This window comes from Alternaria infectoria (assembly GCF_024043175.1).
Source record: "Alternaria infectoria strain BMP 0036 chromosome Unknown scaffold_31, whole genome shotgun sequence".
Taxonomy (NCBI): domain Eukaryota; kingdom Fungi; phylum Ascomycota; class Dothideomycetes; order Pleosporales; family Pleosporaceae; genus Alternaria; species Alternaria infectoria.
In genome coordinates, this window is record NW_026250720.1 from 166,506 (window position 1) to 180,089 (window position 13,584).

The 13,584-nt window shown below is 51.7% G+C and overlaps 2 protein-coding genes across 2 annotated transcripts; both read left to right on the plus strand.

Annotated features, from left to right (window-relative positions):
• Positions 1–1,815: 1,815 nt before the first annotated feature.
• J4E92_010106 (uncharacterized protein) lies at positions 1,816–6,443 on the plus strand (the record flags this gene model as incomplete). The annotated part of the gene is made up of 2 exons (XM_051501447.1): positions 1,816–1,820; positions 1,967–6,443. 2 exons carry the CDS (start codon positions 1,816–1,818, stop codon positions 6,441–6,443), a joined length of 4,482 nt encoding a protein of 1,493 aa, XP_051348376.1.
• A 3,647-nt stretch (positions 6,444–10,090) lies between these two features.
• J4E92_010107 (uncharacterized protein) lies at positions 10,091–11,338 on the plus strand (the record flags this gene model as incomplete). Its single annotated transcript, XM_051501448.1, has 1 exon — positions 10,091–11,338. One exon carries the CDS (start codon positions 10,091–10,093, stop codon positions 11,336–11,338), a length of 1,248 nt encoding a protein of 415 aa, XP_051348377.1.
• Between the last annotated feature and the right edge of the window lie 2,246 nt (positions 11,339–13,584).

Genomic DNA, 13,584 nt, shown 5'->3' on the forward strand with positions numbered 1-13,584 from the left:
GGATCTGAGGATTGAGTCGGCGTCCCTAGGGATCCGAGCATGTACCTGGGCTCCGAACATAGGAATGATGGTGGCTCAGCTACGTAGTACGCAGGGCACGAAGCAGGATACGGAGCAGTCTGGTGGTACGGCATTCAGCTTTAGAGCGCGTGCAGCACGGGCAGATATCGTTCCAAGCCATACAACTCGTGTGTACTCCATCGTCTTCTTCTACAGTGTATAATGCGCGTGCGCGCGTCTCATGCTTTCGAAGCAAGGCGTTGGTGGCTGGGAGCGCTGATAGGTTCGTCATCGGTTTGGTCGTGGCTAGGTGCAGGTATGCGCGTTGCACTTTCGATACATCAGAAAGGAGCGATTGAGGTTCGTAGTGTGCGTCTCAGTTAATGAAATCGAACATTTGGGGCTACGCTGCAGTACCACATGGCTACTGCAATGCGGTGGTGGGGTTGTATCGACTGCTGGGTCGGCAGGATGTTACAGCGGGACACGCACACGCGACGGGCACGCGAGGCAGGGCTTCTAGCGGCTTGGCATTGGCAGGAGTCACGTGCAGGATTGATTACAATAACCTTTCGAGGTTTGATGCAGTCAGCACCTCGCTATGGTCCTCATAAAAAACCAAAGGTTGTATATTGATGGGGCAGTTACTTGTCATTGAGTTCGCCGCCTGACATGTTGAGCCCAACTTCTTCAGACTTCGGTAGACAGGTACCAGGTACCGAAAAGCTTGCAGACCTGGGACGATGATCCGGCCTTTCAGCAACAATGACTGATGTGTACCCACGCGAGAATGCCGCCAGATTGCGTTCGAGACATTGCCTTGTGCGCACCTCCCAAAGTCCCGATCGTATCCACGGGCCTGGACTCCCGTGAAAAACGGGAAGCCGGCTGAGCCGAAGCGGTACCCTCGTTTCATCCTCGACATAGCTTCTCGACTTCCAGCTAGACTGTGGCAATGCAGCGAGTGCAAAAGCCTCGTATCTCAAGATTTGTTCGTATGTACGTGTAGCAGGAACCAGGCCTGTTACTTCCTTTTTCGGGCGCGAAGGTTCGAAAATGACGTAAGTACGCATCGGTGCTAGTAAGCGCTACTCAAGCAGTCAATACTCTCTACCCAACCCTCTCCTTTTTTATCATCAAGGGCATTTCAATCACGACCAAACCGATTGTGTTCGCCTCTTCGCCATGACGCTTCGACGCATCATCGTTGCTCCCGCTGCCAAATCTGAAACCGGCGCCTCGGTCTACGAGAGAACTCGTTATTTATGGAGATGCAGCGTCTGTGCGGACTTTGGGGCCCACGCCAAACTCAATGAACACGAGTTCCTACCCTAGATGCATGCTAATAGCGCAGGTACCGGCGATCATGGTGCCGTAGTCGCTTGTTGGTGCCCTGCTAGAACAACCCTAAGTGGATAGGTTGACGAATTTCTCCCAGATTTCGCCCTGATGAAGTTTGCGGCCTTAGACCAGCATGGCTAGCAATTTGGGTATTCGGGCTCGGATAAGGCGATTTCTCCCGTGCTTCTAGTCGGTTTCTGTCTTGGGAACTTTGACCAAAAGGTCGGGTTCTGCACTTTCTGTTCTTCGTTACGTTCTTCTGCGGATTTTACCCCTCTCTTTCTAAGGGAAGCATCAAGTATGCGTTCATTCTTTCTTCTGCCGTTGTTTGCTCTATTGCAGATATGTCAGGCTTTCAGCTCGCCGGACATTTACAAGCTCACGCAGCCTGGGGGTGCGAGTCCAGATTTGGGTGAAGATAGCCAGCCAGCCACTGTACCATCGCAATCAAGGTAAGAAGATCAAGGACATGGCATGATGTCTCTTCACTAAGTTCCCAATAACAGACACGCCGCTGGACCGGACTCTGGGCTGAACGTCTTTCTCCCGAACTACAAAGCAGACCCCAATTGGTAAATCCCGTCTCACCAGACACGCACATGTGCAATCTTTAACACCAGCCCAGGCTTCCTCTGACACTGTCTCTCAAGACAGTCGGTCTGCAAGTCAAGGTCATTCAGTCGCTCAATATCTCTTCGCAATGCCGGAATCTACTCATCTACACCTCTCCGAGCGTGAGCTACAGCCCGAGCTCTGCGGATGTCACGACCTTGACCTCCTTCGTGGCGAAGGGTGGAAGGCTTATTTTCATGAACCAAGTACCTACCGCACTCCACGCTCTTGCTGGTGTTTCTGCGTCAACCGTAGACACGAGCGGTGCTCGATCCGTCCTGCAGTTGACGAATACTGAGACACCGGCGCAAGCTCTTCAAGGTTTCGACTTTGCCGAGTATTACGATGTCAACATGCCATTCTTTGAGAACTACACCGAGACAGGACTTATTAATGTTGGATATACGCCTATCAACGGTTCCCAAACGATTGGTAAATATCTGGTCCGTAATGATGGTGTCGACAGCGCAGATACATCCGCCACCAGCGCAGCGATCGTCAAGCACCAGCCGTCGGGCGCCAGTGGATACGTATACAGCTTCGGTATGGACCTTGGATACTTGTACATTCAGGCTCAAGCCGAGGCCGGCGGGTATTCGCCATGGTATGATGGACATTACTATCCCGGATATGACATTGGAACTCGCGTCATCAAGAACATTGTCACCACTAGTCCTCATTTCGTGAGTCTGTGGTCTGTTCCTTACAACAAAGGACTCGCCTTCACCACTACCTGGGATATCGACACCTACGTCTCGTATCCACACGGCCAGGGTATTGCGGCTGCTGCACAAGATCGAGGTGCCGCGGGCAACTTGAACCTTCATACCAAGTACATCACCGATGCCTACGAGACCGCGTACTTCCAGTATGGCGTTCCCTACATCTACCAGATCAGTGGTTTCCGAACGGCTCCTGATGGAAACCCGTTCATCGACTTTGGTAGCCACACTGTCAGTCACTCGCCCAATGCCGCGGGCTTCGACTACGGCACGCTTCAGGAACGGTTCATCGAAGGAACTGATGCCGGTTACTACCCGGTTATCCACCAGTGCGGACCCAATGCTGACGGTACACCCACCAATGGAGAGGTCTGCACCAAGGGAGGTACCAGTGGTCTCTCTTTCTACACATCAGGTGCTTCCGCATCGGGAGAGGTCCGCGTGAGTGCTTGGTTGATCCGACACATACTCCACGATGAGTTCAAGACAGGCTACAACATGACGACCTACCGTCCTGGTAATCTTGCGTGGAGCAAATACCAAGCCACACATTGCGTCGCCAACGGCATCATTGGTGGCTCGTCATGCGCAGGCAACTCGCATTTGACCCACTTGCCTTTCCAGGTCACGCATAACCGCGAGTCGTTCCAGGAGCTTCCTTACTACGAGTTCCCACTCCAGTGGTCTGACGGTGACGGCAATATGAGCAGCGCGGACTTCCCAGGCTCAGACTTTGCGAACCAGATCAAGTACATTGAGAAGATGGCACGATATGGCGGACACTACAACATCTTGATTCATCCTTCGGACGCCCTGTTCGATAAGATCCAGATCCAGCGCGCACTCCACGATAGGGTGCGTCCTTATGCAGTCTTCTTCAACCAGACAGGCATGGCCAACTGGTGGACCAACCGAGATCGCGCGATTGTAGACATCACCGCAGCGGACAACTCATCTGCGGTGATGACAGTTCGGTTGGACGGCCGCACGGAAGGACTTACTCTTCAGGTTCCACAAAACTATGCTATACAGTCCGCCTCGGGCTCTCTCTCGGTCTGCCAGCAACCCTCCTACGACAAGACCACGAACGCGGTCGTACTTCGAAACACGGCAAAGGGACTTTACACGCTCTACTTCGCTGTCGGAGCCAGCAACGCGACCGCCTCCACATGCCCTGACTTTACGCCAAAGCCGATTGGAGATACGGAGTGTATAGCATGGGACGTGATGATTGACGACTTCCTCGAGCTCTACTTTGGCAGCAACAACGTCAATTTGCTCTTGTTGCAGACGGCCGCGACTGGACTTTCGTCAAACAACGTCGATGGTACTTTGCAGCTCACCGCTACTACGAACAGTGGCGTGAACTCATACTACACTGAGATCTCACGCTTCTGTTTCGACGCGACCGTCTACACTCATTTGTACTTCGATATGGTCGCTCCTCAAGGAAGTACCTTCTACGTGCAGCTCGTTTCGTACGACACTGGGTGCAACTTCGAACAGCCAAGTGCAACATACTTGGACGTTACCAGATACGCCCCTGCCGATGGCTCGAACCATACTGTCACCATACCGCTAGCCGACTTCAAGGGACAAGAGATGAAGCATGTCCGCGGAATCCGCATCGGCAACATCTCGCCAGCACAGACACCCATCTACATCGACAATCTCAAGATCCAGAAGCGATGTGTAACAGCACCAGGAGAGGACCGTACCCCAGGCCTTGCGATCGAGTCGTTCCAGAATGTTGATCGGTGGATCACTGGTATCAACAACATCTTTGGTCAGACCGACTACAACAACTCGATGACGTTCGCGAAGCTTTCCGAGCTAGGAAGAATGCAGTTGCTGCCGTCGAGCGCAGACTCGTTCTTCTACACGGATACCATGGTCGATGGAGCTACCTTGAATGCTACTGCTTACACTGGTGTCTCTTTGAACGCGCGCGGTCCACCTGGCGGCTCTTTCGATGTGGTATTGAGCTCAGGCGATGGTAAGACTACCACTGTCAACACCAGGTCTTACGCCACCTTAGGCCAGGATAACTTCTCCAACATCACTATTCCCCTCACGGCATTCTCGGGTATCAACACCGACTCCGTCAGTCGCATTACGCTACGCAACTTTACGCCCAACGGTGGTTCATCCGCCAGCAACTTCACGATGCGATGGATTTCGCTCCTTGGCGGACCTTCCACGATTGGCGCCGGCCCACGCTGCCCAGCTCCGACTGGCTTTGTCGTGTTGAACTTCTGCGATCCGAACGAGTTCAAGACGCAGACCAACGCTTTGGGTGCGGCTATCTCCGACGACCGAACGATGCAATCGTACAAGCAGACTAGCCGCGGATACGTCGACCTCGTACCCAAAGACGCGACATCTTACTTCTACTCGCTGCTCGCCAAGCCTTCCGAATGCAGAGCCGTGAACAGCTCTTACGACGCGATTATCCTCACTGTCTCAGGCCCGCAAGATGCGACCGCGAACATCGGCTTCAGATACGGCACTGATGGTTGCGGCACAAACGTAGTCACGTCTTACGTTCCGATCACCTTCAACGCCGCATCGACACAGCTCACGATCCCATTCTCGCGTTTCCCAGCTACTTTCAATCAAGAATACCTCCAGTCTTTCGTCATGACCAGCTTCAACTCGCCTGGCTCGACCTATCGCATCCACTCCCTGGTCTTCACAGGACCGGCGAATAGCCCCGGTTGCGCGCTGTGCTCGGGTACTATTCTGAACACTTGCACATTCGTGCCCGAAGTCCCGCGAGTCAACCGACTCCTCGGCCAAATGACCGATGAAGGTTCTCTCGCTTCATACTCTGTTGACGGCGACGGCTCTCTCGTCTTGGGTTCTACAAGCGGCTCATACTGGTACTCTCAATTCGACAACAGCGGATGCTACAACGCGAACACACTAAACGCGACGGGCATCCAACTCTCCGTCGCCGCTCCCGCAGGAACCACATTCCGCGTCACCATGCGCTGGAAGACGGACGAAGAGTGCACCACACTCTCGCCCCCCTCCTCCGTCCCCATAACTTCCTTCGTCACATTCACCAGCGCCGACGCGTACCAAGTCGCACAGATCCCCTTTGCCGACTTCTCCGGCATGAACACCAGCAGACTCGACAGCGTCGCACTCTCAGCGTTCAACCCCTCTGACGTGGACGTAAAGGTCGGATGTATCAGTTTGATCAACGTCGCCGCCACGCCTTCGCTTCAAACATGCAACTGCCCCGACGACGCATGGCTGAACTACTGCACACCCGGCGTCGCAAACCGCAATAACCACGGCTACGTTCAAAGCGACGACGGCACCATGGAAGTCGCACCCGTCGTCACGGATGGCGCTTTAGTCCTCCAACCTAGTGTGACAGGCTCATACTGGTACTCGCTGCAAAACTGCGCCGACGTCTCCACATCCCAGTACCTCGTTCTCAACGTCACGGCGAGTGCAGGCGCGAGCTTCAACGTGCAGTTGCAGAGCGGCGGGTTTGGCTGCGATGGCCAGACGGCGATACAGCGTCTTAGTGTTGCGACGGCGGCGTACGGCAGTATGAATGGGAGTCCGGTGGTGCTGAGGATCCCGCTGAGCGATTACACGAAGATGAATAATGGCGCTTTCTCGTTGAGCAAGATTGATGCTGTTGCGTTGGAGGGGTTTAGTGCGGAGACGTCGAGGTATTTGATTCATTGCGCGTACTTTAGTAGTGGGGGTGTGAATGGGACGGTGGTAGGGAATGGTACTGCGACGTAGATGTAGTTGTTGATTGATATCAATCGTATTGTTAACTTTATTACATCGTTGTATTGCTGGTGGTTGGCGAATCTGCACTCTCAAGCGACGCGAGACATCTACTAGGCCATACCCGTCAACTAGGTCGCCGTTGCGCAATTGTTTTCAACAAAGACATATTCGTCCTGGCTTACTTGTTAAGTAATTGCAGCTGCAGGCGTTTCGCTACATCCGTGAGAGACGCATAGTCTTCCAAACATTGTAACGTCGCTGTCCAGCCAGGCTCTCCTCCAGGATTGACTCTGTTCTGGGGAGCGCTGGGTCGCTCGTTCGAACACTCAGGCGTTAGTCTTACGTGCGATAGGCACAAAGAAGCATTGTGGCTGCATGAGGGAAAACACAACACAGATACCTAGCACCCGATGTACGAAATTGGCGGGACTCCAGCCTCACCAAATTAGCGCTCTTTTAGCAGGACAGCAAAATCTACCTCTCTTTTATACTCTTCTAACGCAACAACAACAAAAGAATAAAATAAAGTAAAATACTATAAAGATAGAGCTTGTAATTCTCTATATTCTTATGTCTAGGAATTTAGAAAAAATATATAGATACAAAGCAATATAAGGCAAGAAAAACAGTAGTATTAGAAGTCCCGGGAATTTAATACATTAGGTGCCTAGCACGCAGGTACATAAATTCGCTGTATACTTAGAAATTACTTCTCTTTATAAGCTTTTAACGCAATAATAATATTCTAAATTTAAAATTTTAGATAAGCAGAATTAAAGAGTGTAAGATACTTTATAGTTATAGCTTTTAAAAATTTAATAATATTATTATATTATTACGTTATAAAGTATTAAAGAAAAGTACTTTTATTATTTCTCTACTTTTTAGGTAGCTTAGTGTGCGGCGAATTCCTGCGCACGCGTGCCTAGGTACTAGACCGCTGGTACAATCGCATATCGATAGGAGGCTTGGCGCGCCAAACCCCACAATCATTGAACCCATCCACCCGCGGGCAGGCTGCGAAGGCCTGCACGCTTAGGTACTGTCCCCTCACCTTCCAACGAACGCTACGAACTTGGGACACTTCACCTGTCATTTCCTGATTTTCGCGCTCGAGCCTTCCCACATTGTGACCACGGACACGGTATTGCAGCGCTTGCTGCAACTACTCTGCTGTCCATATTCATCAAAATGCTGACATCCTGCCTGCACCCCGGGTCGCATGCAACTACCTAGGTAGGCAGTGATATCCATAGCAGCGCCACAGCAAAGAAATGAGATTTCCACTTTGAATCCTGTACCCGAACGCCTGCGAAAGCTTCTTAAGTATGTGCGATTAACAGAAGTGCACAGCCCAACGTAGCGTAGCGGCTGAGCGCGTGCGCATACGTGTACAGATTCCATGCAGTCAGCATTCTTCCCCACCCCCGAACCCTGCTTTCTGCCTTCAGCCTGCCTTCAGCCTCGAGCTTTCAGCCTTCTCTTCTCCTCTCTTCAGAAGTCTGCAATGCCCCTCAAACTCTATAAGTTAGCCACTTATTCTATGATCCTACAGCTAGCATGACATGAAACCCAGACAATAGTGAACTATCTTGTACAGGCGTGCATGCAGATACCCCGAATTTGCAGACGCTATGGCTTCAATCAGCAAATTCAGCACAGCTCTTCTTTCGGTACCCAACGAACTTACCGTAGCTGCCGCAAACTTCAACCTCAACTTTTCGCTCATGAAAGTGGAAGCTCCGCCTGAGTTCCATGGGTTGCGCGATGTGTTATCCCAACGACGACGCCACGAGGCAGAAGAAGGAGTCCAGCATATGACAGCCCGGTGCCTTGGGGCTCTGTTCGAGTCTCTGATTCCCCCCATACCGCATCTCACAGCTGTGTATGGGAAACGCGTCTCCGAGATATCTGGACAGCTAAATTCGGTATCGCTGCCAGCTGGCATGTTCGCCGATCGAGCAGGTGCTGATGGCACATCAATTTGGGCGGCCGCCACCTCAGGTCAGCACGCAATCGCCATGCATTTACTAGCATGCATGCTGGCGCGAATCTGGAAGCCGGCCGAAGCCACATCGTTGTGGGTGGAATTGGTGGAAAGACGCAAACAAGAGATATTCAAGGCCTATAATGCCTCATCTGCGACCCAAATTCCCTCCATAATGGCAGCGCAGCAGTTTTTCACCCGCGATCAGCTATCAGCATGGGATGCCAGCGCCAGATCGTGGTTACAAGCTGCCGATGCCGCCAAACGTCTGAATCAGACACAGCTCATGCTGATCATCAACAATATCCAGAAGCCGGTGAATACGAGCCAGGAACCATACGAGAGCGTTGTTGCAGCGTGGACATCCGGAATGAACACCATGGAGCGGCTCGTTTGCGGCACGCCGCAAAGAGTGCAGGACGGTGCTATTCTATTGGCGATAACGGCATGGCACTTGTATCCCAATATGCAGATCATATCCGATCGCGCGAAGGACCTCAATTCAGGGGATAAGCTTATGGCTCGTTCCTTGCTCACCGTCTCGTCTTTTGACGTTATTGGTGGTCGAGAGGGTGTTTTCTGGTCTTTACCCCTGTCTCGCATGCGGTATTACTCACCCCCAGTCATCACTGAACGCATTCTCGCTTCAGATACATCCAGGATAACTATAGAAGAGTTCCAAATCGTCTTCCTTGGAGCATTTGTTTCACGCTGGAGTCGCATCTGCGCTGATGAAGAAAGATGTTGCAGATTCATCGTTCGGCTCCACGATGCCTACCAGAGACTCGGCACGACTGTGCCAACATGGTTCAAGATCCTTGCGGACTCAGCCTGTCGTATCATTGACTCGAGTGGATCATCGCACGCACAGAACCACAAACTATTGAGACTTGGAAGCAGACGTTGCACTGGATTTCTTTATAGTACCGACTACACCGCTCCCGCTATGTTCGGCTTGGAATATTTTCACGTTCTAATCCGCTGCCTGACCAACATCGAAGAACGTATCAGAATTCTTCGGCGTGCATCAGAATCCCGCAACAAGGAAAAAGGCCACGAGCTCCTAATCCGTTACAAAAATCAGTCTTCCCAAGTCAGCACAGGTCATCAGTATGCCACTGTGTTTCCGTCTGTAAGGACCTCACAGAAACGCTCTATCGGACAAGAAGCCCAATATAGTGAAGGCTATCAACGCTTTGCGCCTGGCCAGTATCAAGACGATGAGAGCAACGTTAGCTGTTATAGTCTTGTAGGCTGCGGATGCACAGACCTGGCATTGGGCGAATGTATCTGCAAACAACATGGCACTAGGTGTACCGACAATTGCCATGAAGATAGGAGCATGTGCGAAAATTTACCGGGACCTCATGACTCACTGGAATTCGAATGCCAAAAAGATTGTTCTCCTGAGCATACTTGTGTAGGCTGTCTCAATAAGTGTCGTCAACAAGCACTGGCAGATGAGGGCGAAGATGCATTTCTGATACACCCAGATTGTTTGGATAATGTCGATGAATTTCAATTCATCCTTCGAAGGAGTGGAGAACCGGATCCAACAACATACGGGCTATGGCTCGGACATGGCGAAATCGCAGCTGTCTTCCAGCATCAAGAAACGCCGACCTACGATACCTATTCAAGAAGCCCATCAGACATGCCTTCTGCGACAATGGAAGAGATGGAAGCTGTAGTAGACTCCGTTTGGTTTGATCCGGCAAGCCTTGACCTCTGGACCTCTTGCTTTCATTGGTCTGTGGCAGGTGCTGAGCAGCAAGCTCGCTCATTAAACGCATTGACATTTGCGACTAATCTCTACAATTCAATGCCTGACTCTACCATCTCTATCGAAGTCATCAACAGCACCATGTATGGTGTCTCTTGGGCAAACTCGATCGAACCCGAAAGCCTACCCACTCGCAAACATGCATTAGGCATGTGGTGGCATAAAGACGAAGCAGTCGAACGATCATCCGTTCAGAAAGATCTACCATCAGATCAATTCAGTATGACAGATACCAGCAAGCAGGACTCAGATGTCTCCGTCTATCATGGCGACGAAGATGGCGAGCCTTCTGAAAGGCTGGGGCCGATCTTCAGGCAGGGGAGTATTGAGCTCGAACAGGAGTTTCGCCAGCCCTACAACGATGCTCAGGAGGATAGAGGACTTCAAATAAGAAGGGCTTTCTCTTGCATAGCGTGGTTCGACTCTGGCGAATTTGATATCCCACTGAAGAACCTTAACGCAGTTATGGCACTGGCAAACGGAGCATCTATCTACGTCGCGAGCGAGCTCCTTGTAGATCCTTCAGCAAGCACAGCGGATGCTCCGATCCAAAGAGTGTTTGGCAACCTGGGGCGCTCAGAGCTTTGCCTACTAATACCACCTGCAGATCCGCGCCTCGCAAGTCCAGACGTCCGCTCTTGGAAGCTTATAAATCACATGGCATTTGATGGTCAGTTGCAAGACTCATTTGGGGGTACTACATTACATCTTACATTCACTGAGTCGGAAGATGCTGTGTATGTGGGGAACCGGGGACTTCGCGATCGGCAAGTGGTACTTCTTGAGGCTCTCATTTCTATTGATGACCGCGGCCGCAACATAGGGGATTTGGACATCCTTTCTATGTTCAACAGATCCAGTATTCGCGTGAACGAGAAATGCACGCATGCTACCGATAAGGAGGCAGCCGATGTTGCAGATTGGGGCTTGACAGCAGTGGACTGCTGGGAAGAGTTTCTAGATCCTCCAAACGGGATGGCAATCTTTCGTGCCTGTAGCAACTGGCAAGCGCGTCTGGGGGCGACGGCCGCTGCTGTACAGACCGGCAAAAAGGTACTCGTTCTCCCAGAAAAAGCATGTTTGCATTGTTTGGCAGGATCTGTGAAGGAGCGCGTCGATATTATCATCGCTTGATAGGCCCTCGATGTTGATGACAGAGCACTATGTAAATCGAGCAAACTGTCAATCTATGACCTGAGGTTGCGATCGCGTAAACATGTATCAAACACTGTTGTAGGCTACACGATCTCGTTAAGAACGTAACCTTGGAAGTATACTAAAAACACAGTAGTGCGTATATATACAGCATTATATGATATATATAGAACTGTCTTCACTAAAACAGTTCTTTATACGTTAGCTTACGTGTTAGCTACTCTCTTGTTAGATATACTCGTCCCTTCTACAACTCGGGTGTTAGAAGCTACGCCTTGCACCTCACTTTGCCGATAAGATAGTTGTTTGTTAGCCGCCGTCTTATGTAGCCCTATGCAGGAGCGAGCTAAGTAGAGTTATATAAGGTCACATCAGTAGGTCAACTGTGAAACCGCATGATGGAGAGGTAGCTGTCAGTACCTAGGTAACCGTGTGTACGGCACAGTACAAAGAGGATCTAAGGTAGCTGTACGTCGCATCACTTTCCTGTCCCGCACTCTGCTCGCAAGCCGAAACAGATGAAGAGAACGCAAACTCCTCTTTTTTGAGTCTGCTGAACCAGGCTAAATGGTTCTTCGAGCACGGAGCATCCGACCGTCGACTGCTCAAGGAGCCCTTCCTCGCTAGCTGCGTGCGCTAACCGAACATCATTAGCGTGCGAGCTCCTCGCGATGACGAACGCCAAGGGAACGCGACGCTCTCTCAACTACAACGGCACATGTATCGCAGCACCCGCGACAGGATCTGAGACCTATATCGCCCCTTCCGAAGCTTTCCGCGAGCAAATATGTAATCTCGACTCTGACATACAACGACGCAATGTTAGCGGTACCGACCCTAGCTACAGCTACGACGCCCGAGCCCCGAGAGGCGTATCACCCGCGAGGAATACACCGCCAACCCCCAACGTAGCAGCCGAAGACATGTTTGGGTACGCACGAGTCCGACGATACATTCCCACAATTATGGTCATCTATGACTTCGAAGGCACACGGCACAACGATCCGCAAGCCACGCGACCTGACGCGGCCTCCCACGTACACCTAGTAAACGAAGAGACCGATGCCACCCTCGGTGCGTCGGAAGATTCACCTTTGCGTACGAAGGACGCACTTCCTTCCGATAATAACTGCCTAACGCGACGCGACTCCGGTAGTCCTCGATTTACATGGTTCAGCGTTACTTCCTCATCCAGCCGGGGCTTGTGACCGATTCCACCCAACCAGCGCCCTGTTTGCACTCGCTGTGAACTCACCGCCTACCCAAGTACTTGCACGAAGCTGGGGAAATCGATTCGAAGGCAGAGACCACTAACTCCGCTGGTTCATCAGCCATGAAGAGGGCTACGGCTATATTTTACCAGAATCGGGAACAGGGTTGACGCCCCCAATCGATGAGCTTGATGATAACCGCGTCGCGGCTCTTCCTACTGCAGCCTAGACAGCCCGAATAAGCGGTGCGGTGTGGAGCCGTTTGAAGCTGAACACCGCATCTCATAGATAACAGCCGACGAGACTTAGTTCTTCGTCGGATGCAGAACCACTGCGACCTTCACGCACTGCTCGGAGCGGTACGTCTTTGCGATCGCAGTGTGAACTCGAGGAGGCTTCACCGCGTCTCTAGCAGCGATACAACGGTCAGTTATAACTGCCTCATCAGACGCAGCCATTCCTCCCACATCGGTTGGCTGTTCGACTTTCCACCCTGCGCCTTACTTGTCTTCATGTCAACGTAGGATCAGACGAGGCTGTCATCACTGTCGCAGGGCGTCGTTGACAACCTTGACACAGCAGATTTTCCACCAATGTTCATGTACGCATTTGGTATCGTACAGATCGCTTAGCCAAAGGCCGTTCTAGAATCAGCCCTTGGCGATCGCTTGAGGCACAGTAAGGGCGCACTGAATCCCCAGGATATGGAACAGAAGCTAGTTCACGTTGGAATGAGAACATTACTGCCCCAGCACCGTTACGTTCGTCTGTTGTTTTTCTCCGCATGCTTCTCTCACCAGATACCCCACAGGGTCCAGTCAGCGCCCGTCATTGGAGCCTGTAATACGACGCGGGTATGCCGTTTCGACGCATCGGCACCGAGTACCGTGCTGCTGCTCTCTCAGTCTGCACATGCGATATCACCCGCAAACTACGTTCCCAACCCGTCGCCTATTCGGACCACGAATCACTTGCGGGAAGCCTTAGATCGAAGCGAACTGTCGCGTCACCGTC